The 12,890-nt window shown below is 45.5% G+C and overlaps 1 protein-coding gene across 7 annotated transcripts in view; it reads left to right on the forward strand.

Annotated features, from left to right (window-relative positions):
• LOC106581811 (protein TANC1) overlaps window positions 1-12,890 on the forward strand; it is a 188,425-nt gene that overhangs the window by 120,762 nt on the left and 54,773 nt on the right. For 4 of the 7 annotated variants that reach the window (XM_014164169.2, XM_014164164.2, XM_014164168.2 and 1 more), the window contains 3 exons: window positions 2,322-2,461; window positions 4,802-5,024; window positions 8,624-8,938. In XM_014164169.2, coding sequence (XP_014019644.2) covers window positions 2,322-2,461; window positions 4,802-5,024; window positions 8,624-8,938 — 678 coding nt within the window. The remainder of the gene's footprint in view (window positions 1-2,321; window positions 2,462-4,801; window positions 5,025-8,623; window positions 8,939-12,890) is intronic. The other 3 variants (XM_014164166.2, XM_045704457.1, XM_014164170.2) reach the window with 1 other exon arrangement.

Raw genomic sequence — 12,890 nt, forward strand, 5'->3', positions numbered from 1 at the left:
ACACAGGAATAAATACACTGGAGAAAATAAGCGACACCTGGAGGGGGTGGAGACAATAACAAGGACAGGTGAAACGGGATCAGGGCGTGACGTGTGTGTGCGTGTGCGTGCGTGTGTCTACACTACCGGTCAAAAGTTTTAGAACACCTACTCATTCAAGGGTTTTTCTTTATTTAAAAAAAAATGTTCTACATTGTAGAAAAATAACACATATGGAATCATGTAGTAACCAAAAAAGTGTTAAACAAAACCAAATATATTTTATATTTGAGATTCTTCAAATAGCCACCCTTTGCCTTGATGACAACTTTGCACACTCTTGGCATTCTTGGCACTGTTCCTAGGCCGTCATTGAAATAAGAATTTGTTCTTAACTGACTTGCCTAGTTAAATAAAGGTATAATAAAAATAAAAATAATCTCAACCAGCTTCACCTGGAATGCTTTTCCAACAGCCTTGAAGGAGTTCCCACATATGCTGAGCACTTGTTGGCTGCATTTTCTTCACTCTGCGGTCCATCTCATCCCAAACCATCTAAATTTGGCTGAGGTCGGGGATTGTGGAAGCCAGGTCATATAATGCAGCACTCCATCATGCTCCTTCTTGGTAAAATATCCCTTACACAGCCTGGAGGTGTGTTGGGTCATTGTGCTGTTGAAAAACAAATGATAGTCCCACTAAGCCTAAACCAGATGGGATGGCGTATCGCTGCAGAATGCTGTGGTAGCCATGCTGGTTAAGTGTCCCTTGAATTCTAAATAAATCACTTACAGTGTCACCAGCAAAGCACCCCCACAACATAACACCTCCTCCGTGCTTTACGGTGGGAAATACACATGCGGAGATCATCCGTTCACCCACACCGCGTCTCACAAAGAAAAATAGTAAAATTAAAGAAAAACCCTTGAATGAGTAGGTGTTCTAAAACTTTTGGCCGGTAGTGTACATGTGTAGCTGTTAGCGATGATGATAACCATGTTCTGGTAGAGATGGAAAGGCTTTCCCAAAAACCTCCTCAATTAAATGTTAACTGCAAAGTAGCATATGCCTACCTGGCAGAATGCTATCTTGATTATTTGCATCAATCCAGAAGCCATTTGTTTAGCAAACTCTGCAATCACATGAGCGCTACAGAAACATCGCTAACCAAACAACGGTCTCTTGCTGGTGCGCACTTGCATTAAAGGGTAACTACACCCAAAAATCTACATTTCTTAGATTTTTTCCAGATCTCAAAGTGGTCTCCTGATGTGGTTTAAGCGTTGTTGTTGACTTAGAACGTCCGGTTTTGTTGTTTTTTTATTAAAGAAGTGTGATTTTGAGAGCAAAAATATGAAAAACTTAAACCTGGAAAAACAAAATGGAGAAAATGTAATTTGGGGTAAAACTAAACGGAATGAGGCAAAACATGTAACAGATTTTATAGATCCCTAAGGATGTATTGGTTTGCAGTGAGCTTGTAAGTCAATGCTTTGTTAGCTCATTCTTTATTGATAATGAAAAGCAACATGTGCATTCTTTGAAACATCACAAATATACACAGTAGGTGTAGGACCTTAATTTGATCAACCAGCACATAGTATATTCAAGGTTTATAAACGCTTATACATTTTGTAATTTCCACTTAAAAATGTCAGACTTGATTTGCCCTAAAAATTGAAAATGTATCAACCCCTACAAAAATGTCCATTAATTATAATCCACACAATAACTCACATTTCCTGTTGCTGCAGGATTATTTTCCTGCTGTGAGAAACTGGTCAAATTAAGATCCTATATCTGTATATGTAAGAGGATTTAGGACAGTAGCATCCAAAGCTTGACAATATGAAAATTGGCCCCAGAAATATAAAATGTTATCCACCCAACACAAGCAGTTGCGAGGGGCTGAGACAACAACCGAAGTTAGAAGCGGAAGCCTTTTTGTATTCGGTTCTTCATTGATATTCGGAGGCTATGTGAGTGAGGGCTGTAAACAATGAGCAGCAGCACCGAGCAGAATGGCACCCTAGACGTGTTGCAGAGAGACAGGCACAGTCACAGCATTCCTAATGAGGCAGGCGGAACCTGCGTAGCCTGCAGAGTACCGCCTCTGTGCTGCACTGAGCTGTACTCTGCTGTGCTGCAGGCTGGCTGTATCCACCTCTGTGTCAGTGTGTCTGCCTCTCTGCCTGCCTGCGCAACCCCAGCAGCTGTGTGTGTGTGTCTGTCTGGGAGTGTCTGCGGGTGTGTGTGCGTGCAGCAGGGGCTCAGCCCGTCACTGGCCCTGGGTTGGCCTGCATGGGAATATTAACATGATTTATTTCTCATCTCTCACACAGCAGAGCTGCAAGCTGAGAAAGAGCCAAACTCCTCCTCCTCCCCTGCCACTCAGGAGCTGATGACAAGGCTGGGCTTCTTACTGGGAGAAGGGATCCCGGGCACGGCTCGCATACCTATGGAAGACAAGAATGAAAAAAAGGTATTTCATTTCACCGGCAGCTGCTGCAGCGGCCGCACAACACCAGAGATAGAGAGATAGAAGGAGGGAGGGGAGGGGAGAGTGTGTGAAAAGAAGGGAAAGAAGAAAGGATGCTTTTTATGGTGCAGTTTGTCTTTGCCCTGGTTCTTTGGACTTGGATTAAAGTCTCACTACTACCACCGGAATGATTCTAATTGCAGCAGATAAGGGTAACTCTAACCTCAACATGTTCTCAGATGTGTTTTGTGTGTGCACAAAGTGAATGTTTGGTTAAGTAAACTACTGTAGTGTGTTGGTTTATGAGCCTGAGGTATCCAGTGTGATGTTCTTAGGGTAACTTGAGTGGCTCTTGCAGGGGCACTTGAGTATGTAATATGAGTGTACGTGCTTACGTCCAGAAATAGAGTTATGTCAAGTCTTCGGCTCAGTTTGTTTGGCTCTGCTAATTAGTCTGGGGCTCAGCATAAAAGCAGAGCACTCCTTTGATTTCCCTCTACACTTTAAGCTTATATTCCATGAATCATCTTCATTCATCGAGATGTCAAGGTGAGAAACCCAAGAAATCAGGGCAAGAATGGGTTTGGGCTGTTTTTTGTCCAGCAGCAGCCTTGAAGGATGTTCTTCTCTGTGCTTCAGAGAGAAACACCTGGAGGCGTTCATCGTCTGTTAACTATTCGCTCTCCCATTTACATCTACACAGCTGTTTTACTATCGGAGTTTAAACGCGTCGTCTGTTTATTCTGCCCTAGAGTAAATGCCATTAAACTATTATGTCATCAGCGTGGTATGTTGTCTGGTGTAAGTTGCCTTAGCCTTTTCTCCACATCACATGGGCCGTAGTCATTAGGCAAGAAACGGAAGAAAACAGACTGAAATAGGGAGGAATACCCAGACTTCTCCAAGAAGAGACGCTCATTTTTGGTTTCCCGTTGCAAGTTTTTTCTTTTGTGTGCCCTTATCAACATGGCTATGACCCGAATTTAGCTGGCGTTGTTCTCCAGAGTGCTAAGTTGTGATGTAGATGGGAAACGATGAGGAAGAGTTAGCCATTTGGTGAGGAACTGTTTGCGGGCTGCGGGGCTTCATCCCAAATGGCACCCTATTCCATATATAGTTCACTACTTTTGACCCCAGCCCATAGCCCAAAGGTAGTGCAGTAAAAAGGGAATAAGTTGCCATTTGGGACGCAGCCCGGGGATCTCGCCAGGGAGGAGGCATGTAGCACACCGCTAGGTGCTAACGCTAACCCCAGCCATCAAGCCCCCATCCTGACTTATATACATACTGCATGGAGGAGAGGGAGGCAGGCAGCTGAGAGAACAATATAGGGGACAAACCTAGAGTTTGGAGTTATGTCATTAGCACTTGAGTACCAGGAAGAGCATGGTGATCAATCATGGGCTGAGCTCTTCTGGTTTTAGTCTCATTGTATGGCCCATATTACAAGTTGGCATTCAGTTGTTCAAGTCTTGTCTGAAAGTGCTGATCTAGGATCCATTTTGCCTTTTAGATCATAATGAATCAGATTAGTTTGGACAGGAGGGACCTGATCCTTGATCAGCACTCCTACTCTGAGATACGAGTTCTGGTCTCGTTTTGGACTTGATTTTGCTGTTTTGAAAGCCTCGCTTTGTTTACCGAGCGAGCTCATGCCTTCAGCTTGTGTGTCATGCTCACATGTGAACTGCTTATATTTGTCCAGGAATTTGCATTGCTTGCACATGATTCTGGTTCTTTGCTTTGGTTAAAAAAAGCAAATTGACTTGGATCATATTTTCCGGTCTGCTACCATATAAGGAGAAAAGCTCTTTACTCCCAAGTGAAAAATACGAACAGGTTTTAATTGTTAAACTTCCATTCATACTGAGTTGCGCCCCCCCATAGGGATGCTGGCCCATATTGACTCCAATGTTTCCCACAGTTGTGTGAGGTTAGCTGGATGTCCTTTGAGTGGTGGACCGTTCTTGATACACACGGGAAACTGTTGAGCGTAAAAAGCCCAGCAGCATTGCAGAACTAGACAACAACCGGTGCGCCTGGCACCTACTACCATACCCCGTTCAAAGGCACTTAAATATTTTGTCTTGCCCATTCACCCTCAGAATGGCACACATACACTATCCATGTCTCAATTGTCTCAAGTCTTAAAAATCATTCTTTAACCTGTCTCCGCCCCTTTATCTACACTGATTGAAGTGGATTTAACAAGTGACATCAATAAGGGATCATAGCTTTCACCTGGATTCACCTGATCAGTCTATGTCATGGAAAGAGATGTATATTTGACTGCCATGTGGGGTCAGTGAAGCCAAATAAAATATGTTTCTCCTCCTCCTGCAGTGCTCAGTGACAGGTCAGGGTATCAGTCCCTGCTCCAGTCTGACCAGTAGCACGACGTCCCCCAGCACAGAGAGCCCGTGCTCCACCCTGAACAGCAACGCCAGCCACAGCCTCAGACACAGCAGCAGTGGTCACGGCAGACCTCCCCCGAGTCACTCCAGCCCCTGTGGGACCATCACCAGCCCCAGCTCCACGCTCGAGAGCAAGGACAGCGGGATCATAGGTGAGAGACACTCGGACTGCTTGTCAGTCACTCAGTGTCCCCCCCCCCACTCTCTATGTAGTGCACTACTTTTCACCAGGGCCTCTCTGGTCAAAAGTAGGACACTATAGGGAATAGGGTGCCATTTGGGACACAATCTCACTCACTCAGTCATTCAGTCCCCAGCACTCAGCCTTTAGTCAGTACTATTCACATTATGCACAATGCCCATAGGAGTGGACCTAGAATGTCCCATGACACTAGCATCATCAACAGGATAACTCTGCATTACCCTGACCACTCCAACCTAGCATTAATAACACATATATACTTATAACCTTCATTTAATCCAACATCTTTGTTTTACCCTTTTATGGATGCTCTGAATGAAAAGTGTACGTGTCAATGTTGTTCCTCTACTTTGTCAGTGTCTGTTTTATCAGTTCTGTATTGAGCTGTTAGTGGTGTGTTAGAGAGTATTGGTGGCGACAGTTTCAACAGCATGGTGACTTCTCTATTCGTCTGGTAGCACTGGCTTTAGGAGATTTGGGGATTTACACAGGCTGACAGGAAGATGAGTTATCACTGTATTCATTTCCTCTGGGGTTTCTGCTTAAAGGTCTCAGGGACAGTGAAACCTACTAGAAATCCATTTGGAAATCTTGAACCTGGGCCTACAGAGCCGTTTGTCATGAAAGTAATTTTTTCTCTGGTTGGTGACGTTCATTTCTCAAGGCGCCAGTTGATTTGGACCAAACTAGGACAAAAGCAGTTAACCTTCTCTTTCTTTCCGAGGCGTCTAACTAGGACATCGAGATTCTATCCCCTATTGTACGGTCACCCAGGTAGACAGATTAGGCCTATATGAAGATAAAATGAAGATAAAAGACAACCTGTTACAATAGCCTGATCTAAATGACAAGTGGTAAGCTGTTGTCGAGGTCGTGGCACTTTATGTGGCCGAGCCAGACTTGGTTTGTTGGCAATGATACATCTCCCGAATGCAAATCCTGTGCTGCTGTTGACATAATTGATTACTATGACTTATTTCCCCCCTAGCCCCCAGTGCAATATCACAGCTGCTAAATAATTCATGCTGGCTGTGATATTGTATCTGCCATAGTGAAGCAGCGTGAATAGCGCGTTGCCGTGCCTAGCTACTGCCTACCCACCTACAGTACCCTCCAGGTTGAGACAGAGAGCTGCATCAAGCGTCTCAGAGTAGGCGTGCGGGTCTAGGATCAGCTCCTCTCTGTCCATATCATTTTATTCATTTTGATCGAAAAGGCAAAACTGATCCTAAATCAGCCCTCCTAGTCTGAGACGCTTGATACATAGGCCTATGGCCCAGCCTACTTAAGATCACTGGGACCTACTTCTTCTTCGGTGGAATGAATACTGTAGAACGCTATGCCTCTAGCTGAGTCAAGCAGCATAAAGGTTTCTTCTTCAAACACATAGAATTCTGTTTGGGAGCGAAGGACAAGCTATAACACTGGTCCGGAACATTGCCCCCAGTGAGTAGGGCTTCTGGATTATTTAAAAGGCAGAGAGAGAAGCCAAGTAGGCTGCGTTCCATATGGCACAATATTCCATAGGGCTCTGGTCAAAAGTAGTGCACTATGCAGGGAATAGGGTGCCATTTGGGACGCAGTGTCCGTGAGACTGATTCCCAGCTCTGATGACTACTATTCGGGGCCTTTGAAGTGGTTGAAACGGACTGTGGAAGAAGCAGGATAAGAGAAGTCAGGGAATCATTTACTTCAAAAGCCCATATTCATTTGACTGATTTTATAAACAGCACGTTGGGTGGGATGGTGTGGAGCACTGATGCAGAGTGACATATGAAAACCCTCAGCTGCTGTTGTGGTGTGGGACCCAGGGAAGGGAGGGCATCTGAAAGAGGAGGCTTAAGAGTGTCATAGGAATGGTCATAATCAGTTATTCATGATGTAAATAATGGTCCTAATCAGTTATTCATGTAGTAAATAATGGTCATAAGCAGTTATTCATGTAGTAAATAATGGTCATAAGCAGTTATTCATGTAGTAAATAATGGTCATAAGCAGTTATTCATGTAGTAAATAATGGTCAAAAGCAGTTATTCATGTAGTAAATAATGGTCATAAGCAGTTATTCATGTAGTAAATAATGGTCATATGCAGTTATTCATGTAGTAAATAATGGTCATAAGCAGTTATTCATGTAGTAAATAATGGTCATATGCAGTTATTCATGTAGTAAATAATGGTCCTAAGCAGTTATTCATGTAGTAAATAAAGGTGCTAAGCAATATTATGTTAATGTTTTTATTTTTTATTGTAATTTCAGAAAATGTCCATAATATTTCTGCCGCTAATAGTGGAATAATAGTGTTTCACAGTATTACTTACTCACCAGTGTTGTGATTGGCTGTGATATTCGCCTTTTGATTTCTCCCGGTGGGCTGGCTTCTGTTGTCAAAATGGGAAAACTGTTTAGACTTTGTGGCTGTGTTATCTAGTGGAAACCGGGGTAAGTGGCCAATATAGAAATCGCTCTGTCATTTCCTGGTTGCAAAAATTCTACACTGTTTGCTCAATTTCAGTTTATGTGAGAAAACAAGCCCTGGATAGTGTAGGGACTCATTGTACCATCTAAATCGCTGTGAAATATCTTTTCAATAACAAAAAATATAATTTTTACAGCTGTTTGAAGCTGGTCGACCAAAACCGAAAGTAAAAGGCTCAAGCGTGATGCTATAAATCATGGTCATAACCATCTACTCGTGTTATAAAGCAGAGGAGCAAGGAGACAATAAAGCAGCTAGTGTAAGATAGCAGGCTATTTTACCTGTTCATTCACACCACTTTGTTCCATCTTTGTGATTCATTACATTTTCTCTGACTGTACCCAATTGTGCATCCCAAATGACACCCTATTCCCTTTATAGGGGATACAGTGCTATTTGGGATGCATCCCCCTGTTTGGGAGCCCAGCTGCCAGTCGGTGGCTTTTGCTTTTCCCCTCAGCTTTTAGTGATTGTATTTAGCATGACCAGCCAGGCCTGAGGAGAGGATTAAAGGGGATTTGCTTTCATGTAAGCAAACACCTGTCTTAACTCTAAAATAGAAGTCGGCTTTTCTCCACACCAGCCCCCTTTTTCTCCCTCCTAAATCTTGTATTCTCTTCATATAAGAGGACCTGACCTGTGTATGTAGGGCTCGTCCCAAATGGCACCCTACTCCCTATATAGTGCACTACCTACAGTATCGGCTTTGGTCAAAAGTAATCAACCTCAGCTTGACCATGTTATGTTGGACGGATGATACTGTTTGGCGGCAAACATACTTTATGTGCATTATTATTAAACCAGCTTTTCAGGAATACTCCATTCAGCAGGCCTTTGATAAGGAGGGAAATAATGGTGGTTAAAACCAAGCTGAAAAAAAACTTCCTAGGGGGAAGCTGGATTGAGGAAATGAATGCCATAAATCTACCCACCCTTGCCATCACTGGATAGCTCTCATTAGTTGGAGCTAAATGTAGCGGTAAATATCAGTTCAGGTGGAGGGTGTTGATAAAGGTCAATGAAAAAGAGATTGAGCGCTAAAGACTCATAACCTCCCTCCCTCCCTCAGCCACCATCACCAGCTCCTCAGAGAATGATGACCGCAGCGGCTCCAGCCTGGAATGGAGTAAAGATGGCAGCCTGAGGAGCAGCGCGCACCATGGCCTGGCTCCCAGCGTGCGTGTCGATACGTGCTCTCCCGTGGCCGAGGAAGACCCCAGCGGGCCCCCAGAGACCCCCGCCCTGTCCAGGACGGAGTACCCAGCAGGGGCCGCAGGAGGAGCAGCAGCAGCAGGACCAAGCAACCCACCGGAGGGCCCCGTTCCATACCCCACAGCACACACTTCCTCGTCCCTCATGATGCCACGGCCCAACTCTGTTGCAGGTAAGAATACTTTGCTCCGGGTGCTTCATGATGTGGAGAAGGGTTTGAGTTATCTAGACTTGTACACTGGTTTGAGTTATCTGGACTTGTATACTGGTTTGAGTTTGGTATCGGGTCATCAGAGGAAGGGCTCCTAGACCCTTGCTCAGAGAATCCTCCTTCAAATGTGACTCGGAGTTTAATTGCAGATTGGCTCATCTTGACTTTGTTTCTGCATTACCTTCTTAGTAAGATATCTTGACCTGGAAAGGAGGGTGTTAGTCTGAGACCCTTTAGGACCTAACAGTTTTGGTACTTCACAGAACATCCTGACCTAGGTCCCCCAAAAGCCAGCTTAGTCACAGTGCCCTGTGTGACTATGGAGCTGACTGACACACAGTGTCCTTTCATTTCCCAGCTGAACAAGTGTGAGAGGGAGAGGGAGAAGAGAAAGGGGGGGGGGTGACAACGACGAGTCTTTGACGTGTCAATTCAGCAGAGCTAGAGGAGCCTTGTTATTGGGAGGTAAGGTTCTTAGTGCCGTTTCTTCAGGAGGAAGGGAAGTGGATACCGAGGGCAGCTGTTTAGTGTTGTGACTTGGGTGCACCATGTTGGAGCAGAGGACAGAGGGGTGTCTGGCTGATCCGTTCTGCATTCCTCACGAAACAGGCTGTTATGGCTCTGCTCTCCATGTCCACACAGCTGTCATATAGACCCCCTTCTCCTCCTCTCTCTCCTCTGCCTCTCTCTCTCTTTCCTTCTATCTCTCTCCCTCTTTCTCCCCCTCCCCCACGCTCTCTCTCACTCCCTTCCCCTTCTCCTCCCCCACTCTCTCTTCCTCCTACCATCTCTTTCCGTCTCCCCCTCTCTCTGCTCTTGACCTTGGCCCTGTTTCCTCAAGTCCCCACGCACCATCCTTCTTTAAAATGCAACCCCCTGGATATGTGCTTTTAGCAGGGAGCTGCTGTGCTCCACTTATATGCCATGGTGCCGGGAGATTGAAAGCCTGGCAGGATGCATTGTGTTAGCATGTAGGGAGTGTTTCCTGAGCTTCCGTCTCAAATGGCACCCTATTTCCTATGTATTGTGCTACTTTTGAGCAGAGCCCCTTGGGTGGCTTTGGTCAAAAGTTGTGCACTACATAGGGAATAGGGTGCCATTTGGGACGGAGCCTGAGTGTTTCTACATGAGTGTTTCTTGCCGTTGCCAGGCTGCAGAAGGGCTTTGGTTTAGCCAACAACAGTTCTTTGGCTTTGATCTGGGTTTGGTGAGATGAGATCCTATTCTACATGGGGATCCAGAGAGCACTCCTCCTCCAATATTGCTACTGCCCTTATCGATTTATACATGTGTTACTGTCAGACGACATGCTTTCCCCAAAGCTCCTGAGCCCCGTCTGTTCTGTCAGGAGAGCCCCTCTCATAAATAGAAACTCATTCCATTAGTTATCAAAAGCTTCGGAAAGCAATGGAATCATCTTCAATCCATTTGCCTTTGATCAGTCGGGTGGGTGGGCGGGGGGGTTGTGTGTGTGTGTATGTGAGAGAGGGAATGAGAGAGGGAGGGAGGGAGAGGGAGAGTGAGAGAGGGAGAGAGAGGGGGAGGGAGAGAGAGAGGGGGGAGGGATAGAGAGAGAGGGGGAGGGATAGAGAGAGGGGGAGGGAGGGATAGAGAGAGGGGGAGGGAGAGAGAGAGAGAGAGGCAGAGGGAGAGAGAGAGAGGGAGCGAGAGAGGGAGAGAGGGAGAGGGAGAGAGAGAGAGTTTGAGTGTGTGTCCTACAGCTAGCTGCATACACAGTGGATTTCACACACTGTTTGCTCTAAGTGACCATTAGTCTTTACTGCGTGCTGACAAATCTATAACCTTGCCATATAAAGAATATAGAAGTGCATACACGGCATTGTGTAGAAAATTCACAAACACCTCTCTCAGTTAACCACCTAATTATTCCAATAACCCATAACCTGTTTTACATCTCCTGATGTTTTGGTCTGACGTAGCTCCAACAGCATGGATGGACACACTCCCAAACACCCAGACTCACGGACACCCACTACCTCGTAAAGCTAACAGCCCAGGACCCAACGGCCCCTTCTTTGCTCTAGTTTGTAGGATGATGTCACTGTTATGCAGTATTGCCCCCGAGGACTGAGCTGGATTCACGCCTCTGATTTTATGGTTGGTTACAATGCCCTGGGAGCTGACAGCAAGGACATGGAAAGACAAGCTCATTTATGGTCCAAATGAACCTACTCTGTCACCAGGGGCCAGGGACACGGACCTTAACGTCCTTATTCATCAGAGTGGGGCTTGGGTTGCGTCCCATATGTACATGCAATAGATCACAATCTTGTTTTCTACTAACAGTCCCGAAAACGAGGTATTGGAATTCCCTCCAAGCCAACCTACAACCCCAGGACCTGTTGTCCCTGGAGGAGTTGAAAGGACAAATAGATTAACAGGTTGTTGAGACATGTAGCTGTTTCTAGTTGTCACCCAATGTCACTAGTTTGCGCTAGCTTATGAAAGGAAGCATGTGGTTTTACTTCACACACACACCACGCACTTACACACACACACCCCCTGTTTGTTTGCTGTTGAATTTGTGTTGTTGCTTAGTGTCTCCTTTCTGTGTTATGCGTTTTGTCCTACATTGTTTTTTTTTTTTATTCCAGGCCTGGCCGTCATTGTAAATAAGAATTTGTTCTTAATTGACTCTCCGGTTAAATAAATATGGTGCACTACATAGGGAATAGGGTGCCATTTGGGACTTAGTTGATGTTTTTCTCTTGGCTCTTTTATGAGAGGGCTAGGGATCTGTTATGCGCGGCTGGCTCCGTGGGATATATGGAATGTCTTAATTGGGTTGATAGATGGTGTGTACACGTGTGCGACTGTATGCGTGTGATAGAGAGAGACGGAAGGAGTGAAAAGAAAAATCACCCATTCACTTCTTTCCCCATGATGAACATTGCGTTGTGCTTTTTTTTAAGTCACGAGGAAGTTGGATGAAGCCATTATAATTGATTGCTTACCCAAATGACACCCTGTTTACTATATATTGCACTGCTTTTGACCAGGGCTCAGTAGGGCTCTGGTCAAAAGTTGCGCTCTACATAGGGAATAGGGTAGCCTTATCTATAGCTGTATACCACACAGTCCCTATGGAGAGCATGACAACAGCCCCCAGTCATCCAGTGGTAGCAACCAGCCAGAGCCTACAGGACTGATGATCCTCTGTAGGACACACTGAGAGTGAGTGATGGGGGAAGTGAGAGAGGGGCAGAGTGATAGAGAGAGAGGAGTGGTGAGCAGAATGATAGAGAGTGAGCGAGAGGGACAGAGGTGGAAATCCAGGCCGGTGGCGGAGAGGAGAGGAGTCGTAATGAAATTGATGCCAGAGTGCTGAAAGTCACGCTGTCATTGATTGGAGCGCCTTAACACGCTCTGAGGCAGAGTTCCTGCCAGGACTTCAGGAGTTAGGCTAGGGCTGTCTCTCTGCTGCTCTGCTGGCTCATCGTTGAACCGTTAAGGACTAGACACACATAAAGAATGTCAGCCGTGCACAGTAGTTGCTAGGTGTCTATGAACGGTGGCGATTCAATATGAAAAGAAAGTCACATCTGATGTTATGTGGTCAGAGTGGATAGGACCAATGCTTTTAACCGTCCGTCGCCACGGCCTGTTTTGTCCTTTAGACTTCTCTCTTTCTGAACTTTTGTCCCCCTCTCAGGTTGTTGGAGGTTATTAGCCCGGGAACAAAGGGTATTTTTCTCTAGGGGTGAATTAGTGGGATTGGTGCATCTGTCCAATGCCAATCAACCAGTGTCCCATAGCGCTGTTAAAATGTGAGATATGCCCAGGGAATGTATCTGTGTTGCTCAGAAGTGTCATTTGCACTGTGTGTGTGATTACAGCGGACAACGTGACTGGCCTGCTGCCATAGAGCTGCTGCTGTGGGAAATCCAGGCAG

The sequence above is a fragment of the Salmo salar genome, chromosome ssa21 (genome assembly GCF_905237065.1).
Source record: "Salmo salar chromosome ssa21, Ssal_v3.1, whole genome shotgun sequence".
Taxonomy (NCBI): domain Eukaryota; kingdom Metazoa; phylum Chordata; class Actinopteri; order Salmoniformes; family Salmonidae; genus Salmo; species Salmo salar.